The 21,616-nt window shown below is 41.2% G+C and overlaps 1 protein-coding gene across 1 annotated transcript; it reads right to left on the bottom strand.

Annotated features, from left to right (window-relative positions):
* Positions 1 to 9,136, bottom strand: PP2D1 (protein phosphatase 2C like domain containing 1). The gene is made up of 2 exons (XM_075828250.1): positions 8,179 to 9,136; positions 1 to 671 (listed from the first exon to the last, which is right to left on the bottom strand). Exons 1-2 carry the CDS (start codon positions 9,134 to 9,136, stop codon positions 1 to 3), a joined length of 1,629 nt encoding a protein of 542 aa, XP_075684365.1.
* Positions 9,137 to 21,616: the final 12,480 nt, after the last annotated feature.

Raw genomic sequence — 21,616 nt, 5'->3', positions numbered from 1 at the left:
CTATAAACTGGGCGAATTATTTGGACTGAGACGTTTCTCACACCCGGGTAGAAGTATGAGGCACACTGTAATATTTTGTTGAGATCCTGCCAACATCGCTGCCTTGATTATCTGCTGGCAAACGCACACCGCTGCCGCATTATACACTTTGCCTGTATTATCTGCCTTTGTCTCATCCGATTTGTTTCCAAGAATATCTGGTTTTATATGACTCTGACAAAGATATTTAGATGATTTTGAAATATCATATTGTCCCCCCTTTATGTCATCTGATCGAACGTCCTCTTCGGTTCTCACATGGCCAGGATTTGCATCATGTGGGCATGTTAAGAAAGTGGTTAACAGATCTTGTGCCATTGTTACAACTTCCTTGGTGCTCAGGACTTCCCACAAACCACCGGAGGCCAGAATGAGGAATTGACAGGTGTTATATATTGGAATAGATATGGTATAAGGTGCTGGGATGACTGAATTCTTAAGTTGGGGATCGCCATGGAAACCAAGACCCCTCGTAACTCTGCTGAATCCTTCAATTAATCCACAGTTTTCATTAGAACTAACAGATCCTCCAGATTCGAAGACTAGTTTTCTTTCTTGACCATTAGCTGTACTGTGATCTCTAGTAAGACAGTAAGTCTTCCCATTTTTACATAGGACTGCCTTAATGTTTCCTGCAGAATAAGGAAAAAGTGGACTGAATATTCAAGTATCTTAGTGCGTTACAAGATTGAGTATGTTGTTAGTTTATGGGTCTTTCTATTCCGATACCTTTTACGGTTAGTATACCATGTTACAATACTTGTCAAGGGAACTACTGCTTCTCATTGTTTCTTACGCTGGGGCTGCAAACCAATGTGACAATTTCAATTATTGTGCAACAGTTGGTCCATAGGAATATTGAGTTGTATGTCAAAATATATCGATAAGACAGACGGAGTAAAAAGTTTAACGCAAGTTGCACTTGAAGTAGAATTTGAAGCTCTCGCACTAGAATAGTCCGTTTAGTCTCGGCTTAACTTTGAAATATCCACCATGTGCACAATCTATAAATTTATATTACCCAAATTTGGGTTCATATTTATTTACACAATAATTAGCGCACTATTGAGAATTTTTTGCTTTACTATGCATGGGTATCTTTATAGTTTTCACTATGTTAGGGCTCATTCAGACAAGCGTGTATCTCGTCCGTGTGACGGCCGTTAAAACAACGGCCGTCACACGGACTCATGTAATTCGATGGGGCCTTTCACATGACCGTTGTTTCAACGGAGCGTGTGAAGGGTATGTGAAAAATAGGACCTGTCCTATTTTCCTGCGTGTCACGCATCCCTCCATAGACTCTAGTCTATGTGGGATCCGTGACAACGCGCCCCGCACTGGTGAACCTCAGACGTGAAAAACTGCAGTGTTTCACGGCTGAGGTTAGCTTCGCTCATCTGAGTGTGGCCTTCATCCTTTCGTGATCTAGATATCATGATAATCTGGCGTGCAACAAATGATCATGATAATCTGCCGTGCCTTGATATAGAGCATCAAACCGAATAGGCCTCGACACGTCTATGGCTGTCCCTGACGCACAACCATTGCTCTAGTGTCAGCTTATTAGGGCTGCCCTGTTATACCAATGCTATTGGGTACTTCTCTGAGATGCTGGCATGTGCATAGGGGACTTCACCACGATCCTCAGGGAGCAGGTAAGTACATACATGCCTGTATAGGTATCTGATGGTTCACGCAGTTTTTAATAATCCAGCGCCTTGGCAGTTTCAAGAATAGGTTATTGGAATTTTACAGTATATAGTGGATTACTTTGACCTATTTTTTCCAAAACATTAAACATATCACAAGTCTTCAAGATCAAAGTCCTTCCTAATCTAAGATTTTGTGTTTTTTGAGCTCCAGTTAAAAAGCAGCTCAGTTCGAGAGTTTTTCACAGTGAAAACTGTGTTAATGGAATAATCTTACTTATGTCAGCAAATTATTTTTGTTCTCAATTTGAAACTACATTAGACTGCATTCTAGTTCCCTTCAATCTTCTTATATAATATCGTTCGTGCAGTGAAATTACCTGCACGTACTTCATTGTTCCAGTGCCGGGTTGTCTGACCCAATTTATAAAGTGTTTCTTCTATAGACTTCCCCAGAGGCATATAGTCTATTAATTACAAAATTATACCTATTGGTTAGGCTTGCTAATGGACGAGTAAGCAAGATCTTAGTTTGGCTTGCTTTCACTAATCTCTATTTACTAACACATGCCAAATTTATGAGATTGCATTTAGGAGAAACTCAAAATGATGGGATCTTTATAAAATCCTCTTAATGTCTCCTGATGTCTGTATGGTTCTTTGGGTTTTTGCCAATTTGCATTAGTGCCATAGTCACGTTATATAAATGTATGTTTTCCAGCTGAATGTTCTTCATGCACATGATCAAACGTGATCCTATAGAAAAGGTAAGTCCTGTCGCTATTATAAATATAGTGTTAGAACAGCATAAATTTGACAACTCTAGAAAAAAAAAAAGAGGCCAATAGATTCCTCGATCCCCTATCTCACTAATACATGCAATTTTTATAAAATCTTTGACCTTCAATGTCATTACATGTTTAAAGGAGTTTTCCCATCTTAGACATTTATGATATATCCATAGACTTGCTAGTCTGTTCCCGAAACGTCCATTGAACAGAATGTAGAGAGCCGCGTATACCTCTCTCCACTAATCCCGTCTGAATTCTGGGTCATTCCGTCAGACGAGCTTATTACTGGGTCAGTCCTTCAGCTACCTCTTTCTGCTCTGCTAAATGCTAATCTAAGCTGACATTTTATTTTATTTTATTAAATTTTCTTTGATTATGTATAATACCATTTAAAAGTTTGGAATCACTGAGAAATGTTCTTGTCGCTATTGTTTTTAATTCAATTAACGTTAAAAGTCCCTTAATAAGCATATCACAGTGTCCCTCTGCTGTCCCCATTGATCAGCTGTAATCTGTGGGGAAATCTGACATTAGGTGTTCAATTTCCTTGAAGCGCCACCACAGGGGAAACTATGCATTACATGGTGCCCGTTCAAATTAATGGGCTGTCAGTGTAACACAGGACAGGTCCTCCAGAGAGACGCTCATCGTAGACGCTCTTTGTAAGCGCTCTCCATTCTGGCCCAGAGAGGAGATCTTCTTAACCCTAAATTTCCTAATAGGGTCTATAAAATGGGTTTTCTAAACTAGACAACCCTTTTAAATTGTTAAGGACCGTCCAAACATTGTTCGTGTTGTACATGACTATTAGGCCGGGTTCCCACGGGTCTGATAAAAACTGCAGCGTATCAGACTTGGAACCCGCAGCACCTTCCGTCCGAAAAACTGCGTTACATTGTAGTGCAAGTTTTCAAATGGAATTTCCACTGCGGAAATCAGCGATGTGAAAAAAAAAACTGTTCATACTTACCCCCCTCCCTCTTCTCTGTGCGTAGTCCGGTCTCTTACGATGAGGCTGCAGGTCATGTGACGCTGCAGCCTGTGATTGGCGTTCTGTTGCGAGTTTTGCATCCTCATTGAATTCAATGGGGAAAACCCGCAGCAGAAATTGACATGCTGCGGATTTAAATTCTGCACTGCAGGTCAATTTATTAACGTTTACGCTGCGGTTCTTTTCCGCAGTGTGGGCATGACATTTTCAAAATCTCATCCACTTTGCTACTACTGTAAATGCTGCGGAATTTAAGCACCGAATTCCATTGCGGAAATGCCGCAGCGTTTACATTATGTGGTAACCCGGCCCTATTGGTGGAAATGGCTGATTATTATTGGAAATTCTACATAGGCATAAAAAGACCCAATTTCGGCAACCATCATTAGTTTATTGGCTCATTGTGTAATCTAGTTAAAAGGCTAATTCATCATTCGAAAACCCTTGTTCAATTGTTTTAGCATCGCTGAAATCGTGCTGTTTAAGGGTGCAATAAAATGGGTCGTCTTTGGACTAGAGTATCTAGGACATCAGGATTTGTGGGTTCGATTATGGTCTCAAAAGAAAGGCCAGAAAGAAAGCGCTTTCTTCTGAAACTCGTCCGTATATTATTCTGAGAAATGAAGCCTATTCCTTGCAGCAAGTTGTCAAGAAACTTAAGATATTTTACAAAGTTGTGTGCTACTACCTTCACAGTACACCCCAAACTGGCTCTAACCAGGATAGGAGAAGTGGAAGGCCGCGGTCTACAACTGAGCGGGAGAATAACAGAGTCCCTAGTTTGTGAAACAGATGTTTCCAAGAAAAGCCATATCTGAGACTGAACAATAAAAGGAAAAGACTAAAAACCCACATTGGACAAAGGATGATGGGAAAACTGTTACAGACTGACAAATCTAGATTTGAGGTGTTTGGATCAAAGGGAAGGTTGTTTATGAGGTACAGAACAAATAAAAAAGTGCTGGAAGACTGCTTGACTATCTGTCGTGCATGGTGTAACAAATGTAATGGTCTGGGGGATCTTTGTGCTGGAAAGTGGGAAATCTGTACAGGGTAAAAGTTGACCATTTCATCCTACACCATGACCTAAAGCGCTGCTCCAAATTATACAACACGTATTTAGGAGAAAAATAAGCAGTCAGCGGGCATCTGTCTGTACTGGATTGGCCAAGAAATGACCTCAACTCTATTGAGCTAATCTCAACTCTATAGATCTCAAATCTATAGATCTCAACTCTATTGAGCTAATGTGAGAGCAGCTTGAATATATGGCATGAAAAAAGTGCCCATGAAACCAATCCAACTTGTGGGCGGCGCTTCAGGGAAGCATGGGGTGAAATGTCTGCAGATGACCTCAACAAATAACTAGAAGGTCAGCAAGGTTGTAATTGCTGTAAAGGAGCGCTAAATTATTTTTGTTTCAAGCACAAATCATTATTTGTAGCCTTGTCATTGTCTCGATTTATTTCTTCTATCAATTTTTTGGGCGAATGAAATCATTCAGTTTTCAAGGAAATTGTAAAATGTAAAACTTTTGAACGTAACGAATGTGTAAAATATCCAGCAAAATATGAACATTTATGGTGTAAGACATTGAGGGTCATTTGGTAAAATTAGATTTTAAAGGGGTTGTCTGGTTTCGAAAACCCATTTTCAAATTTAATTTTACAGTAGTATATAGGGAATCCTGAGTTAATAGCCTGGTTCAGGGCCCTCATCTAATAGGACAGAGCGGAGAGCAGATACAAGGAGCTCTCCCTGGAGGACCCGGCCTGCCTGTTCTTTACATCGACAGCCCATTGATTTAATTGGAAGCTATAATGCTTAATTTCCAGCTGTAGGGGAATTGAAAACTTGCTTCCAATTTCTTCCTCAGATTACAACTGTCCCATCAGTGAGACTCCTTGTAATCTACTCATTGGAGAGCCCTTCTAACAAAAAAAGGATTTCCCAAAGTGGACCACCCCTTTAATTCTGTTAGTTGTGAATGGTGAATACATTTTGAAGCTTTTCCATAACTAAATATAAAAGTTAGAACTTCCATTTGGATATGATGAGACATTACTGAATTATAGGAAATGGAAACTGTGACAAATCATCTGTCTTCCATGACTTGAAGAACTTGACCTGTAGCCTATACATTTAGGTTTACAGCCCTTTGTAGTTTAACCCCTTAACGCCGAAGGACGGATATATCCGTCCTCAGCAGCTGCTAGTTCGCGCAGGAGGACGGATATATCCGTCCTGTGATCGCGCGGGTACTGACAGTTTACCCACGCGATCAGCGGCAGGAGCACGGCTGTTATACACAGCCTGGCTCCTGCTGCAACTGCCGGAATCGAAGCACGCGCCGATTCCGGCAGTTTAACCCATTAAATGCCGCTGTCAACAGTGACAGCGGCATTTAATGTGTTTGACAGAGGGGGGAACTCCCTCTGTCTCCCGATCGGCGCCCCCGCAAACAAATCGCGGGTCGCCGTCGGGTTTCCATGACAGCCGGGGGTCTAACAAAGACCCCCAGGTCTGTCTTCAGCATCTGCCTGTTAGGCGATGCCAGAGGCATGACCTAACAGGTTGCCTGTCAGTTTTACACTGACAGGCAATAATGCTTTGGTATACGAAGTATACCAAAGCATTATATATGCGATCGGCATATCGTATAGTGAAGTCCCCTGGTGGGACTAAAAAAAAAAAAGTAAAACCGTTAAATAAAGTTTGTGAAAAAAAAAATAAAAAAAATTACAGTCAAAGTCAAATAAAACTACTTTTTTGCCCCAAAAAGTGGTTTTATTTAATAAAACAGTCAAAACAAATCACACATACACATATATGGTATCCCCGCGATCGTAACAACTTGACCAATAAAATGAACACATTAATTAAACCGCCGGATGAACGGCGTCCAAAGAAAACGCAAAAAACAACGGCAAAATTCTCTCTTTTCTCCCATTCCCCCCATAAAAAATAAAATAAAAGTTCATCTATAAGTCCTATGTACCCCAAAATAGTACTAATGAAAACTACACATTGTCCCGCAAAAATCAATCCCACGTACGGCCACATCGACGGAAAAATAAAAAAATTACGCCTCTTGGAACGCGGCGATGCAAAAACAAGTAATTTTTTTCTAAAAGGGTTTTTATTGTGCAAACGTAGAAAAAACATATAAAACCTTTACACATTTGGTATCCCTGTAATCGTGCCGACCCATAGAATAAAGTTAACATGTTATTTACGCTGCATAGTAAACGGCGTAAATTTATAACGTGAAAATTAATGCTGGAATAGCTGCTTATTTTCAATTCTCTCCTAAAATAAAGTTAATAAAAGTTAATCAATATGTTATAAGCATCTAAAAATGGTACAATTACAAAATACAACTCGTCCCGGAAAAAACAAGCCCTTATACGGCTATGTCGACGGAATAAAAAAAGAGTTACGACTCTTGGAATGCGACCGTGGAAAAACAAAAAATAATCCTTGGTCATTAACGTGCAAAATGGCCCGGTCATTAAGGGGTTAAGGCTAAATTCACACTTGTGTTGTATAATCTGTTACCCTGATCCGTTTTTAGATCAGAAAAAGCATAAAAACGGTTCAGTTAAAAATACCATTGAAGTCAATGGAATTTTTAATTGCATCCTTTAATGTCTGTTCGCATCCGTTATGTTAGTCATCTGCTTTTTTGACGGAAATAAAAGTGCAGATTACAGGACTTTTTTTCTCTATTCAAAAAAACGGATGTCTAATAGATGAGTTATATTTATCATTGGTGTCAATGTAAAACAGATACAAACAGATTGTAATCTGTTTGCATCCATTATTTTGATTTCAATGGAATTTTTAACTGATCCATTTTTATCCTTCGGCCCTATTCACATTATGTTACGGGCTTCTGTCGGAGGTATACGTCGGGAAGACCCCCGACGTATACCTCTGACAAAAGGCCCAAACGTATCCCACTGTATGGCATACAGTGGCATACGTTGCCTGGGTACCGGCCGTGGCAAAACTACTTGAAGTCACGGTACATTTTTATGGACCGTGACTTCAGGAGTTCCTTCTCGCTGGATTCGGCGAGTAGATCATCAGCTGATGCTCTGCCCGGGGACTCCAGCACTCCTCCTGATGTTACTGTCCATATATGGACAGTGACTTCAGGAGTTTTCAGGGGGACGGAGTCCCGGGATAGAGCCATTTAATAGCGCTCTGCTCAGGCACTCCAACACCGTGGAAGTTCCTGACTTCACTATGCCTATATGGACAGTGGTGTCGGGAGCTCCCTGAGATATACGTTTGACGTATACTTGTGGCGGATGCCATACAGTGGCATCTGTCACCCATAGGATCCCATGTTAAAAAAAACGTGTACTGTGTGGTATACATTTTTTCTGCGGGATCCCACAGGATGGAATAGCGTAGTCTATTCTTAAAAAAAAAGAACGGTATACCGACATACCAGCCCGACGGAGGCCAAAAGGACACTCAATTAGTCTCCGTCGGGATAATGGAGCCCTATGGACACGTTTATCTTCTTTTCAAGATAAGCGTAGTGCCTTAACGTGATGTGAATGGGGCCTTATTCTGATCTAAAAACGGATCAGAGTAGCGGATTTTACAATGCAAGTGTGAACTTAGCCTTCGTTTACAATTTATTTATTGGATTATATCAAAAACATTAGTATTCATGTGAAAGCTCACTTACCAATATTTGCTACGTGGAGCATGCCAAGCCTTTTTTTATTTTTTTCTGTTAACATTTGGGTGTCTGTTATTGTAATTCCGTCTATGAGACAGGTCACAGCAGAGCACCCACTCCACCTTGACTTTGAGCTCTCCTTCCTTCCAAGCCGTAACATTCTGTCCATGCGCCAAAAAGCTTTAGCATAGGCTCGGTGTATACCTTCCACATCTGTTTCTTTGACTCCTCTCTTGTTCTCTATGGAGAATATATGCTCTGTTTCCTTGTAATGTTCCTTAAAAACCGTATCAAATGATCTGATAAAGAAACTTTCTTCTTCATTTAATTTGTACGATGAATCCACAGCTGAAATTTGATCTAGAAGTAAAATAGGAAACTCTGCGGCTGCTGTGAATGCTGCCACATTCCCGTGACACCCATCAAAAATACCAACAAAACATGTGTTTTGCCTTTGCCCATAGTTACCAAGAACTGTAAATGAGTCTTCCATGTAACTTTGCCAAGAAGTATTTTTATCAGAACAGATGACTATAGATTTTACCAAGCTACTGTTTCCATCCATGTCATAAACATGGCAACTAGCTTCAGAGGGCATATATAGTCTGCTAGTATATGGTGCCAAAGAAAGCCGTTTTCCTTTCAAGGTTTCGTAGGATTGATTAATCTTCTGGTGTTCTCTATGTTTATATTCTGAAGAGCTTTCAATTCGAGATATCATTTTCTTCCTTTGGACTGTGAGGATATGAAGATTTGACGGATCGTCCTCTGGCTTACAGCCCAGTACATTATTAGCTTTGTGGCATTGTTTGTGGTTTATAAGTGAACACAGATTAACTCGTTCCTGACATTCAGAACAAGGAAGCCAGACTTCATTCATTTGAGATATTTGCTCATTGTTATCAACTGGAGTCTGTAAATCCACATTTGATGATTCTACGATAGTTGGTAGAAATTTTCTCATTCTGAAATCAAGAAAACTCATGTGAGGGGAGAATCTTTTTGTATATTTCCATCATAATGTTTATAAACTATTACTCTTAAAATTGTGTAGTGAAAAAGAAACAAACTTTCAAATCTGCAGTAAAACCTAATAAACCTGTTCAGGACCTGGCCAGTTTTGACCTTGAAGAATGTTTTTATTTTTGTCTTCCCCCATTCTGAGCGTCATAACTTTTTTTTTTTAATTTATGTATTTTTTATTTTCCAAACATTACAAACAAGCGAACAAAAATTCAACAATATGTCCCATGACCATAGCGTCTCTGAACATTTGTATCATTCTTTTGCATATTATATAATCTACAATTTGTATAAATTACTTCATTTTCACGAAGTACAGTAAAAAATAGTGTAGTACCGTGTTAGCCAGAACAATATGCAATGTTAAATACCTTTTGTGTCAAAAAAGACAAAAGTATAATAGGTATGATACCTTTATTGGCTAACCATAAAAGTTCTATATGCGGCTTTCAGAGCACAGAGGCTCCTTCTTCAGGCAGTTTACAAATGAATGACTTCGAAAAAAGCACAGCATTTAGATGTTACACAAAGACAATTAGTACATGAGGTGATAGATCATTAAGATAAGCCGGGGCAATAAAACGGAGGTTATAGGGGTGATGACTTAGGAGTTAAGGCATCTGGAGTCAGTCTGATGGGGGATGTGATGTGTGTCCATGTAGTGGCTCATAAATCCAGGTGTTAGATTGAGGCCTTGTGTCAATGACTAAAATTTTATCATCATCTTGAATTCCCAAATTTTTCTCTCTCTGTTGTTTTTAAAATGACCCTTTAGTATTAGGACTTTTAAATCTGCCAAACTGTGATCAGGTCCAGAGAAGTGTTTTCCCACGGGTGTAACCAGGATGAATCTTCACAGACATACAATAAAACAGGAGGTGGATACAACAGTGGGAAAACACTTCTCTGGACCTGATCACAGTTTGGCAGATTTAAAAGTCCTAATACTAAAGGGTCATTTTAAAAACAACAGAGAGAGAAAAATTTGGGAATTCAAGATGATGATAAAATTTTAGTCATTGACACAAGGCCTCAATCTAACACCAGGATTTATGAGCCACTACATGGACACACGTCACATCCCCCATCAGACTGACTCCAGATGCCTTAACTCCTAAGTCATCACCCCTATAACCTCAGTTTTATTGCCCCGGCTTATCATAATGATATATCACCTCATGTGCTAATTGTCTTTGTGTAACATCTAAAAATTGTGCTTTTTTTCGAAGTCATTCATTTGTAAACTGCCTGAAGAAGGAGCCTGTGTGCTCTGAAAGCCGCATATAGATCTTTTATGGTTAGCCAATAAAGGTATCATACCTATTATTATAGTTTTGTATTTTTTGATACAAAGGTATTTAACATTGCATAGAAATTACTTCAAATGATCCTAGTTGGAGCGAGGACAGAATTAGAGATTTTGGCATAACTTTTATTATTTGTACTCCAACATGGCTGTATGATGCCTTGTGTTTTTTAGGGGATAAGTAGTACTTTGTTAGGGCACCATTTTGGGGTGACATATTTTAACGTTGAATTTTTATGAACTTATAATATGGTGGAAATTTAGCTGAAAAACTGTTTTGACTTCTTTCTTTTATGCTAAAATAATGTTATAGATTTTTTTTGTATAGGTCATACCGATTATGGGGACACCAAATATGTATGGTATTTGGTGTCTTCCAATATTGTAAAATGTATTTATTGTAAAAAAAAAAAAAAGAGTATTTTATTAGTGTTTCTTTCTTTTCAAGTGTTGTTTTTTTATTTGTTTTATTCATCCCAAAAATAATCTTTTTATTGATCTGTTTTTTAACTTTATAATATGCTAGCAAAAACCTATATTCTAGCATATTACACTGTGTATGCTAAATAGGGGCTTCCATAAGTATGGCACTAGCAACTGGCTATACTAAAAGACAGCCCTATGGTCCTTCAATACCATGGGCAGAGATTACATAACGGAATTGCTGACGGGGCAAACAAAGGGACATCCCCTTTTTGATCTACCTCTTACATGGCGCGGTTAGCATCGAAGGAGTTTTCTCTGATCTCTGTTGTTAGAGCGAAAGTGCGGTATGATTGGCAGTTGCACTCCCGATTCTTTACACTTGGGCAAAGTTTTTTTGCCCACATGATTTCAGCACTGTAATAGTACAGCACTTTGCTGGAACTTACTCCCGCTGGAGCCATACTAATACGATGCTACGTGCCAACAGGTTAAAGAAACACTTCAGGCAAAGATGAAGTTCAGCCTGAGGGGGCAGTGCACAGATCAGTACTAGAGGGTTGGGCAAATTGGGCAATTACCTTGGGGTCTTCACCACTGTTTAAAAACCATTCAAACAAAAAAAAAAAATGTGAAAATGTATACAAAACGAGCTTCCTCCCTTTTGGTGACAGTAATCCATATTGATAGCGGTGTTAAAAGGATAAAACATCAGTGCGGAAGTGTGTCTATCAGTCAATCTATTCTACCACACATGCTTGACCGCCGCTCTATACAAACTCCTCCTCACTGCGGTCTTGTTGGTAAGTAGGAACGGGTACTGAGGACTCTGTAGATCTGTGGAGGTCCCAGTAGTGGGGTTCCCAGTGATATAACATGTGTCTTCTATCCTGTGGATAGGTGAGGAAAACCCTTTAACCGCTAAAAGAATTTTCCAAAAATGACTTATCACAGGCTAGCATGCCTTCTACCTAATGAAATTGTGAACTTTTGTCTTTCGCATATGAGTTACAAACATCATTGTAACTCCTGAATGTTTAACCATAGTAAACAGATTATTGATAATGTAAGACAGTGGATTTATGGTGATAAAAACAAATATTCATCAACATGATCTATGTAGCTCCCAAAGCAAACTCACCTGATGGAATAGAAAGCTTCTCCATTGATTATGTAGATTGCTCAGATAATGTCCCTTGATGTATGTACTATGTGTGTGTGTTTACGTGTTACTATGGTTGCCGTAACCCTAGATACATTTCTAACAGTAATACCTGCAGCCTGGCTATTATGTACACTTAGTGAGATCTCATGTAACAATGATCATTCCCGCGTCGTGCCGGGCTCCACATACTCTGCTGCACCTACTGCAATTGTAGTCACGTGATAAGTCTCAGCCATTCGACTTTTCTCTTTTCACCTCATGTCTTTTTCTTCTTTTTTCTTTAGAAAGTAATGCTTTGTTGAGTGACTAGTAAAACAGTGAAAGTTACATGTGACTGGTACGCAACCTTAATATTACTGTATCTAGCTGCGTCACAAAAAAATCTGGTGCAACAAAACATTCCTTGGACCGTGACTGTTGCGATAGGGGGTCTCAGTCTGAGCGCTATACTTTCTATTAAGTAATCCATAAAAGTGGAGACATCTGTGGACATATGCAGGGCTCAACAGGTGATGTTTTTCCCAATTTCCAGCACGGTCTAGTTTTGATGATCCTGTGCCCACTGTAACCTCAGTCTCCTGTTCTTCGCTACACACGTCGCGGTTCTATCATGGTTTATACATTGATTATCTGCCAAACTGCTGGTAGACATACCTGGAAAGCAAGTGTAGGTACAGTATGGGACCATGGATTTCTATAGACACTTTATTACTGGGTAGGGGGTCAATTACTCCCATAAAGCTGCAGAATTTGGACAATAAGAGTTGTTTTCTCACCGGCTCCCATACCACAGTAGATAACCAGTGTGTGGTGTTTCAATGCACCTGTCTAAGGCTATGTTCCTATCACAGTTTTTGGCCTCCATCTGACAATGAAGCCCTATGGACACGTTTAGTGTGTACATCGGGTGCTTCCCAGACGTACACACTAAATGGAAACCATAAAAGTTAATGTGAATAGGGTCTAAGTAAGGGAATAAAGCTTAGTAAAATAGTTAAAGGTTTAAGAGGCCTAAAAAGTACTATTGCCTAGTGTTGGTCTCACACAGTGAGCCAGTCTAAGAGCACCAAATACCTACAAATGGGTCCAAAAGGACCATGTGCAGTAGAATAAAGGTTATGCTCCAGCAGTGCCAGCACCCAAATACCATCTGCATTGACTACTGACAGTCTATGTACTGGTCTTGCAACCTGCATCTCCGCAAGCTCCAACAGCAGCCAGCAACTTCCAGAACCACAACTAGACCTCAAGCATGAGTCTAGGTGAACAGTCCTACAACCCATAACCAACAACCGTGGATCCGTTTTTTTTCTAAATTGGTTCACGTCCGGTAAAATTTTGGGCCTTCAGGACCAGACAGTGTAGCCATTCTGAGTATGTGTTAGTTTAACAGCTACAACTTTTTTTATTTGTCGGGTCGTCAACGTGATTTTTGCTGTGTTTTTATCTGATCAATGCAAAGGGTTTGTTTGTTTTTTTTTTTTACATGTAATGTTTGCATTTTTAGAATCACTTCTTATAGTTTGTAAAAATATGCTTTTTTTAGTTCTAGTTAATTTTTCTGGTGATCATATAACATTACCTTAAAATAAACTTTATATTCGTGTTTGTCAACGTCTACCATTAATTTTATTTTATTTTTTTGTAAATTCTTTATTTTTACAAGTTTTCAATTCAAAGACGTTAATCAAGGGAACAAAAAGAAGAAAAGGGGGGCTAAAATCCAAATAATATATGCCAAATAGTAGACACGCAGGTCCACAATATTGCATCAATACAACGGACAATATTTGGCATGGCAACATCGAAGAGAGAGGAAAATAGAGAAAAGACAAAGAAAGGGAGTGAACAAACAAAATAAAAAAGAAAGGGCGTGAAGTAGGGTGGGAGTGGGTTCTGTAGGCACACGGTCCACTTCGCATCTCAGGAGGTATGAAATCTGCCTCAGGTGGTCATGATGATCCTATATTCTGGGGTGTCTTGATAGACAATCCAATGGTACCATGTTTTAGAGAAAATGTCACGTCGATTAATCACTTGAGAAGTGAGGTCCTCCATGGGTTTAATTTCCTCAATCTTGAGAAACCATAGTCTGAGAGAGGGGGGTTCCGTGCTCTTCCACAAAACAGGTATACAAACTCGTGTACAGTTAACCAAATGTCGGAGAATAGACTTCTTGTACGATGGCAAAGGAATGTCGCTTAAATGAAGCAGGAAAAAGGCGGGAGTAAAAGGTATAGTGTGGTCAGAAAAAGAGGAGGTTATTCTCCAAACTTCCTGCCAGAAAGGCAACAACACTGGACAGTCCCAAAAAGTATGTAGAAGAGTACCATCCGCAGACCGACATCTCCAACAGTGCGAGGAGACATTAGGGGACATAGCATGCAGTCTGGATAGAACATCGAGATAAAAGTTTGTATCCCGCTTCCTGGCTGCGACTAAATATTGACGACTCATGCGTTAGATCATATATTCTCGTTAATTGGGAATCAGAAAAAGACCAATTCAAATCATGCTCCCATTTGCCCACAAAAGGAGGAGGAGGTTGTGTCGGAGGGGACACCAACATGGCATAAATAGCAGACAAGGCATGTTGTACCTGACCTTTGCCAGCACAGAGGGCCTCCAAAGGTGTGTTGGAGTGAGAGAGAGAGGTTGAGGATGGAAGGGAGACAAGGAAGTGATGGAATTGATTTACCCTTCAGAATCCCAATGGGCAAGGGTCAAGTACGGAAATGAGAGATTCCAGAGATGGCCAAGAATCCCCCACTAGAAAATGCCTAGCTCGATATCGGCCAGAGGATGCCCATCTCTGGAATACAGGAGCAGACCAGCTCGTGTAAAAGAGGGATGACCCAATATCGGAAGTAAAGGAGAAGGATAGGGTAGAAGTTGATTCCCAATGGACTTTTTGAGTATTGCCAAGGTAGGGGAAATGGTGGGGTGGGGAGGGTAAGGAGAAGCTAGGTAACCAGGGTAATAAGTGAAGAGGTGAGGAGCTAAAATGTGATTCCAAGGGGACCCATAATTTGGTATCTGCATTACGATGCCAGTCCACTAACCTATTCAGGTGAGAAGCTCTATAGTAGGCATAAATGTCGGGTAACCCAATTCCCCCTGTCTTTTAGATCTATACAGTAACGACTTCGAGATTCTTGCTGGTTTGTTATTCCACAAAAATTTGGAAAAGAGGGAGGCAATTGTAGTGAAAAAAGAACGGGGAATATGAATAGGCAGGGCCTGTAACAGGTAGAGTATCCTAGGGAGAACATTCATCTTCAATATTGAGCAGCGACCAAACCAAGTAGAGGTACCAAGAGTCCACCTATAGAGATCTTCCTTAACTGAGGACAGTAGGCGAGGAAAGTTCGCCTGATAAAGTCCAGACACACGCGGTGTAAGGTAAGGTAGGGTAGATGAAGACCGTTTGAATGGAAAGGAGGATGATAAAGCTGTAAGGGCCATGTGCGGCAAGGAAATATTAAGGGCTACCGAATTCTGTAGATTGATTCTGTAGTTAGAGAGGGTCGCGTATTGAGAAAGTTCAGACCAAAGGTTCGGAAGAGAGATTAACGGTCTGGATAAGAAAAATAGAAGGTCATCGGCGTAAGCTGCAATGTTATGTGAAGTGTCCCCTATTTGAACTCCCGTAATGTCAACATTTAGCCGAATATGTCTAAGGAGGGGTTCCAACGTGAGGATAAAAATAAGAGGGGAGAGGGGACATCCCTGGCGGGTACCATTCAGGATAGGGAAGTATTCAGAAAGGACCCCATTAATATTAACTGCCGCAGAGGGGTGTGAATACAAACTACCAATACACCGGAGCATGTTGGATCCAAGCCCTATATGTTTCATATGTTTCAAGGTCTGTGTAAGAAATCTCCAATCTACTGGGTCAAATGCCTTTTCGGCGTCAGTGGATAAGAAGACAGCCGAAATAGAGGAGGTGGAGAGGTAATGTAGGATATTAATGGTCCTAGTGGTGTTATCGCTAGCTTCTTTGGTGGGCATGAATCCAACCTGGTCACGATGGATGATATGTTGCAACAAGGGGGTAAGGCGGGTTGAGAGGATTTTTGCTAATAATTTAAGGTCTACATTCAGGAGGGAGATGGGTCTATTATAGTTCGAGCAATGAGAGAGATCTTTACCGTCCTTGGGGGTAACCAAAATGTTGGTCCTAAAAGTGTCTGAAGGAAGAGTATTATTTGTAGCAAGGGAATTATAGGCAGAAAGAAAATGTGTCCGAAGGTCCGGTAAAAATGTTTTATAGTACATTAACGTGAGACCATTTGGGCCTGGTGCTCTGCCCGTTCGCGAGTCTTTAATAGCAAGCTCAAGTTTAGAAAGTGTGATAGGATCCTCAAGAACCGAGACAGATTCCTGAGGGAGCGTGGGAAGGACGTTGCAAGTAGTTATCTATTGAAGTTAGGCGCTCAGTAAGGACCTGTGGATGGAGGGGCGGACTAATCTTATAGAGCTTGGCGTAGAAAGACTGAAAGGTGTCTGCAATGCGTGAAGAGAGGGTATGCTTATGATCATGTTCATCAGAGATATGAGGAATAAACGAGCGTGCTCTCTGCAAATGCAGGGCCCGCGCCAGAGTCTTCCCCGGCTTGTTCCAAAACTCAAAAAAGTGACGGCGACATTTACCCGAAGAGGCTTTCGCATGAGAAAGGGATACATCTTTAGCGCAAGGGACTGTTTGTGGGCTGTCTCTAGGGTACCAATCTTGGAGAGTAATTCTGTGAATTGAGAATTCCTCAGGCATTTGAACCGGGCACCGTGTTTAATGAGGGTTTCCCGAATGAAACATTTATGCGATTCCCAGACTATTGGGGAGGAAACATCCTGAGTTACGGTATTCGTAAAGAACTCCTGGAGACATACTGCGCATACCAAAGGGGAGGTGTATGTAAAGGAGGGGACCCATGGATAGAATAGGAGGCAAGGGAAAGGAAAAGGAAGGTAACAGAAACCTGGGGATCGGGGTACAAAACGACACACGGGGGAGGAACAGGAAAACAATATTAACCCAATGGACCATTCTGAATTATCTAGTGTAACGGCACTAGTAACTGCGAGAAGGAGAAACTGCATGGGGGGGTGGGAGAGGGAGGAAAATGGAGGGGGGAAGGGAAAGGAGAGGGGGGGAGGGGAGGGAGGGTATCTACCATTAATTTTTATATATTACATGTCCAATTTAGTGTGAAAGGTGATTTTTGTTTATTTTGTGTATTGTTTTATTTAACTTTATTTTTTAGTTCGTCCCTCAGTTCAGAAACGACTCAGTTAGGGTATGTTCACACGGCTTGTTTTCGGCTGAAAAATCCGAAGCCGAACGTCTCCAAACATCTGCCCATTTCAATGGGAAAAACAGGGTTTTTCAAAAGGGCCGCGTAAAAAATGCCCACGAAAAAAGAAGTGCATGTCACTTCTTAAGCTGTTTTTGGAGCCGTTTTTCATTGCCTCTATAGAAAAACCGCTCTAAAAATGTCCGTAAAAAACGTGAGTATGATTAAAAAAAGGGCTGAAAATCAAGAGCTGTTTTCCCTTGAAAACAGCTACGTATTTTCAGACGTTTTTGATTTTGTGTGTGCACATACCCTTACAAGGGAATTCAGCCCTTAGGGCTGTGCTGGGATTAGTTTGCAGCTTCCTTCTGCTACCTTGATCAGTCAAGTGACGCCCAGGACCAATAGGGGGAGCTGCACTGCTTCTGTAGCAGTCCTTTTCTGTTTACTTCTCTCCAGGGTCCGCTGTAGTCTCTGATTGCTGGGTACCTGACATCCGAATGCTCGAGTCAGCACCTTTAATATATAGTGGCACAGATTTAAAGAGGCTCTGTCACCAGATTATCAAATCCCTATCTCCTATTGAATGTGATGGGCGCTGCAATGTAGAGAACAGCAAAGTTGTTTGTTTTTTTAAAAACGATCATTTTTGCCCAAGTTATGAGCAATTTTATATTTATGCAAATTAGATTTTCAATGGACAACTGGGCGTGTTTTCTCGTTTTACCAACTGGGCGTGTATTGTGTTTTTACCAACGGGGCGTTGTGAATAGAAGTGTATGACGCTGACAAATCAGCATAATACACTGCTCATCGTTCCCACCCAGCTTCTTTCACAGCAGACACAGCGTGACGTCACCCACAGGTCCTTCAACCTTGCCGTCGGACAGAGAAGATACATCGGCTCCAGGCGTCCAAAAGGTTAAAGAGGCTCTGTCACCAGATTTTGCAACCCCTATCTGCTATTGCAGCAGATAGGCGCTGCAATGTAGATTACAGTGACGTTTTTATTTTTAAAAAACGAGCATTTTTGGCCAAGTTATGACCATTTTCGTATTTATGCAAATGAGGCTTGCAAAAGTACAACTGGGCGTGTTGAAAAGTAAAAGTACAACTGGGCGTGTATTATGTGCGTACATCGGGGCGTGTTTACTACTTTTACTAGCTGGGCGCTCTGATGAGAAGTATCATCCACTTCTCTTCACAACGCCCAGCTTCTGGCAGTGCAGATCTGTGACGTCACTCACAGGTCCTGCATCGTGTCGGCACCAGAGGCTACAGATGATTCTGCAGCAGCATCGGCGTTTGCAGGTAAGTCCATGTAGCTACTTACCTGCAAATGCTGAGGCTGCTGCAGAATCATCTGTAGCCTCTGGTGCCGATGTGGCCGACACGATGCAGGACCTGTGAGTGACGTCACAGTGCTGCACTGCCAGAAGCTGGGCGTTGTGTAGAGAAGTGGATGATACTTCTATACACAATGCCCAGCTAGTAAAAGTAGTAAACACGCCCCGATGTACGCACATAATACACGCCCAGTTGTACTTTTACTTTTCAACACGCCCAGTTGTACTTTTGCAAGCCTCATTTGCATAAATACGAAAATGGTCATAACTTGGCCAAAAATGCTCGTTTTTTAAAAATAAAAACGTTACTGTAATCTACATTGCAGCGCCTATCTGCTGCAAGAGCAGATAGGGGTTGCAAAATCTGGTGACAGAGCCTCTTTAATATGCTCGTCTCTAGGGAATTTGCTATGCTTACCTGATACGGTGATGCTGCTGCAGATTCAACTGTACTCTGACGCCTGGAGCGGATGTGTCTTCTCTCTTCCGACGCCAAGGTTGAAGGACCCCTGTGGCTGGGAATGATGACGTCACCCACAGGGGGGGCGCATAACATCAATTGTTATTGGAATCTAGTGGCAGAATACAAGTGCTGATTCGAGCAGTCCGTAGCGTTGGTGAACCAAGGTGAGGTTATTTATTATTTATTTCAGTTACTTATATAGCGCCAACATATTACGCAGTGCTGTACAGAGGTCCTCTTTTTTTACTGTCCCCATTGGGGCTCACAGTCTAAATAAGAGGTTATGAGATTAAACCTCCGCCCCTCATCTCAGCCTGTAGCGTCCTGTGCCCTGTCTTGTTTTTCCCCCATGTACTGGTCCCCTGACCGGTGTCATTACAATATTGGTATTTTAGTAAAGGAAGGAAGCAGGGAATGGCGCTTTTCCAAATGTCTACACACACCAGGACCGGAAGAGGACAGAAGCCCTGCCAGACCAAGGTAAACGGAGTGGCTAGCTCTTTTGAGAGGACTTATTGGCACTTTTATAATAAAGTACTCATTATAAAGTATAGCAGCACGGCCCGTAAAATAGAAAAATAGAACATGTTCTATTTTTTTAACGGCACGGGCACCTTCCCGTGAGAAAACGGGAAGGTACCCGTGGGTAACAGAAGTCTATGAACCCGTTATTGCGGGTCGTAATTACGACCCGCAATAACGGGTGTTTTTACGGTCGTGTGCATGAGGCCTTAGTTGATAAAAAAAAAAATTGAAACCGCTAGTTCCATTTATTATTTGCGGTTTAGACTGTATATTCATTATAGCTGCCAGAAGATACAGCGTTGAGGAAGCCTAGCAGATGCTATGCTCAGATACGGATTCTGCATCTGAAGTTGAGCTTTTAGGGTATGTGCACACGTAGTGACCAAAAACGTCTGAAAATACGGAGCTGATTTTCAGACGTTTTTTGAGCAACTCACGGTTTTCGCTGCGTTTTCGCTGCGTTTTTTACGTCCGTTTTTGGAGCTGTTTTCATTGGAGTCTATGAGAAAATGGCTCCAAAAACGTCCAAAGAAGTGTCCTGCACTTCTTTTGACGAGGCTGTATTTTTACGCGTCGTCGTTTGACAGCTGTAGTCAATGAATAACAGCTCCAATTACGCCCCAAGAAGTGACAGGTCACTTCTTTGACGCGGGCGTTTATTTACGCGCCGTCATTTGACATTTTACACCCCATCCCTTCAACATCTAACCAAAAATACCCCAAAAACGGTGTCGGGTCTGCAGCAACGAGGACAGCGAAGTGAGTCACGATATTATTGTTCCGCTTGTCCTTCCAACCGCGGTCTATGCATAAGTCCCTGTTTTGTCCTTATCAATACACTATGGGCTTTATTACAGTTTTGTTCGGGTTTTTGGTGGACCTCTTACACCCGACAATACTTCTAGAAATAGCGACATTAATTTGGGGAGTAGTGGTCCTTTACTGTATCTATACATACGGTGTGGGACACTGCCCCTTTATATATTCTACAGGTGATTGGTTGTTTTGTGCACATGGCGGTTCCTACCTTGCCGGGCAGGGGCTTGTTATGGTGTACCGCGTCACTTGGCACATTCGTCCCTTATATAATAAAGTCATTACAGCCCTACAAATTTTCTTTCATCCTGTGAACATGCTCTAGTTTTCCACATAGCTGGATACATTCTTCCTCCTTTTTTTTGGATATATTGCCTTTTTCCGCCAACAGTTTAATACATTTTCCCACTCTAACTTACTATATATCAGAGCGGGTTGATATACATAATGTCTATGGACTGACATGATTTCAGGACAGCTGCTTTCTTAGCACGACATAGTCATAGGGTGTAGAAACTATTAGGGACATCTATTTCTCAATCTAGAAAAGTAGAATCCTCCCATTTTCAAAGCAAAATGTGTGTCCTGAAATCCTCCGGGTGCTCCCTTCCTTTTGGATCCTGCCGTGTGTCCAGGAAACACATTAGGGCCACAATGGGGATATTTTTGAACACAGGAGAAACAGGGTGATACATTTTCTGGTGCATTTCCTTATTCTCATGTCCTCTGTACAAGAAATCTGACCTTAAAATGACACATTTGTGAAAAAAAGTGAAGTTAAATTTTCTTTCCACCTGCTTTCCATTAATTCCTGCGAAAACTGTGGGGTCAAAATACTTAGTACACACCTAGATGAATACCTTAAGCGGTCTAGTTTTCAAAATGGGGTCATTTATGTGGAGTTTCTATCTTTTTGGCAGCTCAGTGCCTCTATAAATGTGTAATGGGACCTGTAACATTTTCAAGCAAAATGTGTGTCCTGAAAGTCTTCGGGTGCTACCTCCCTTTCGGGCCCTGCCGTGTGTCCAGGCAACGCATTAGGGTCACAATGGGGGCATTGTTGAAAACAGGAGAAACAGG

Source organism: Rhinoderma darwinii, chromosome 5 (genome assembly GCF_050947455.1).
Source record: "Rhinoderma darwinii isolate aRhiDar2 chromosome 5, aRhiDar2.hap1, whole genome shotgun sequence".
Classification (NCBI taxonomy): domain Eukaryota; kingdom Metazoa; phylum Chordata; class Amphibia; order Anura; family Rhinodermatidae; genus Rhinoderma; species Rhinoderma darwinii.
Note: the sequence above shows the minus strand (reverse complement) of the source record. Positions and strands in the feature narration are given on the sequence as shown.

What these genes read in the sequence shown, in the direction of transcription:
- PP2D1 (XM_075828250.1), bottom strand. Translation starts at nt 9,136, where the DNA reads ATGAGAAAATTTCTACCAACTATCGTAGAATCATCAAATGTGGATTTA. An exon ending in GCTCCACGTAGCAAATATTG is followed by an intron (nt 672 to 8,178) that starts GTAAGTGAGCTT and finishes CTTATTCTGCAG; the next exon opens with GAAACATTAAGGCAGTCCTA.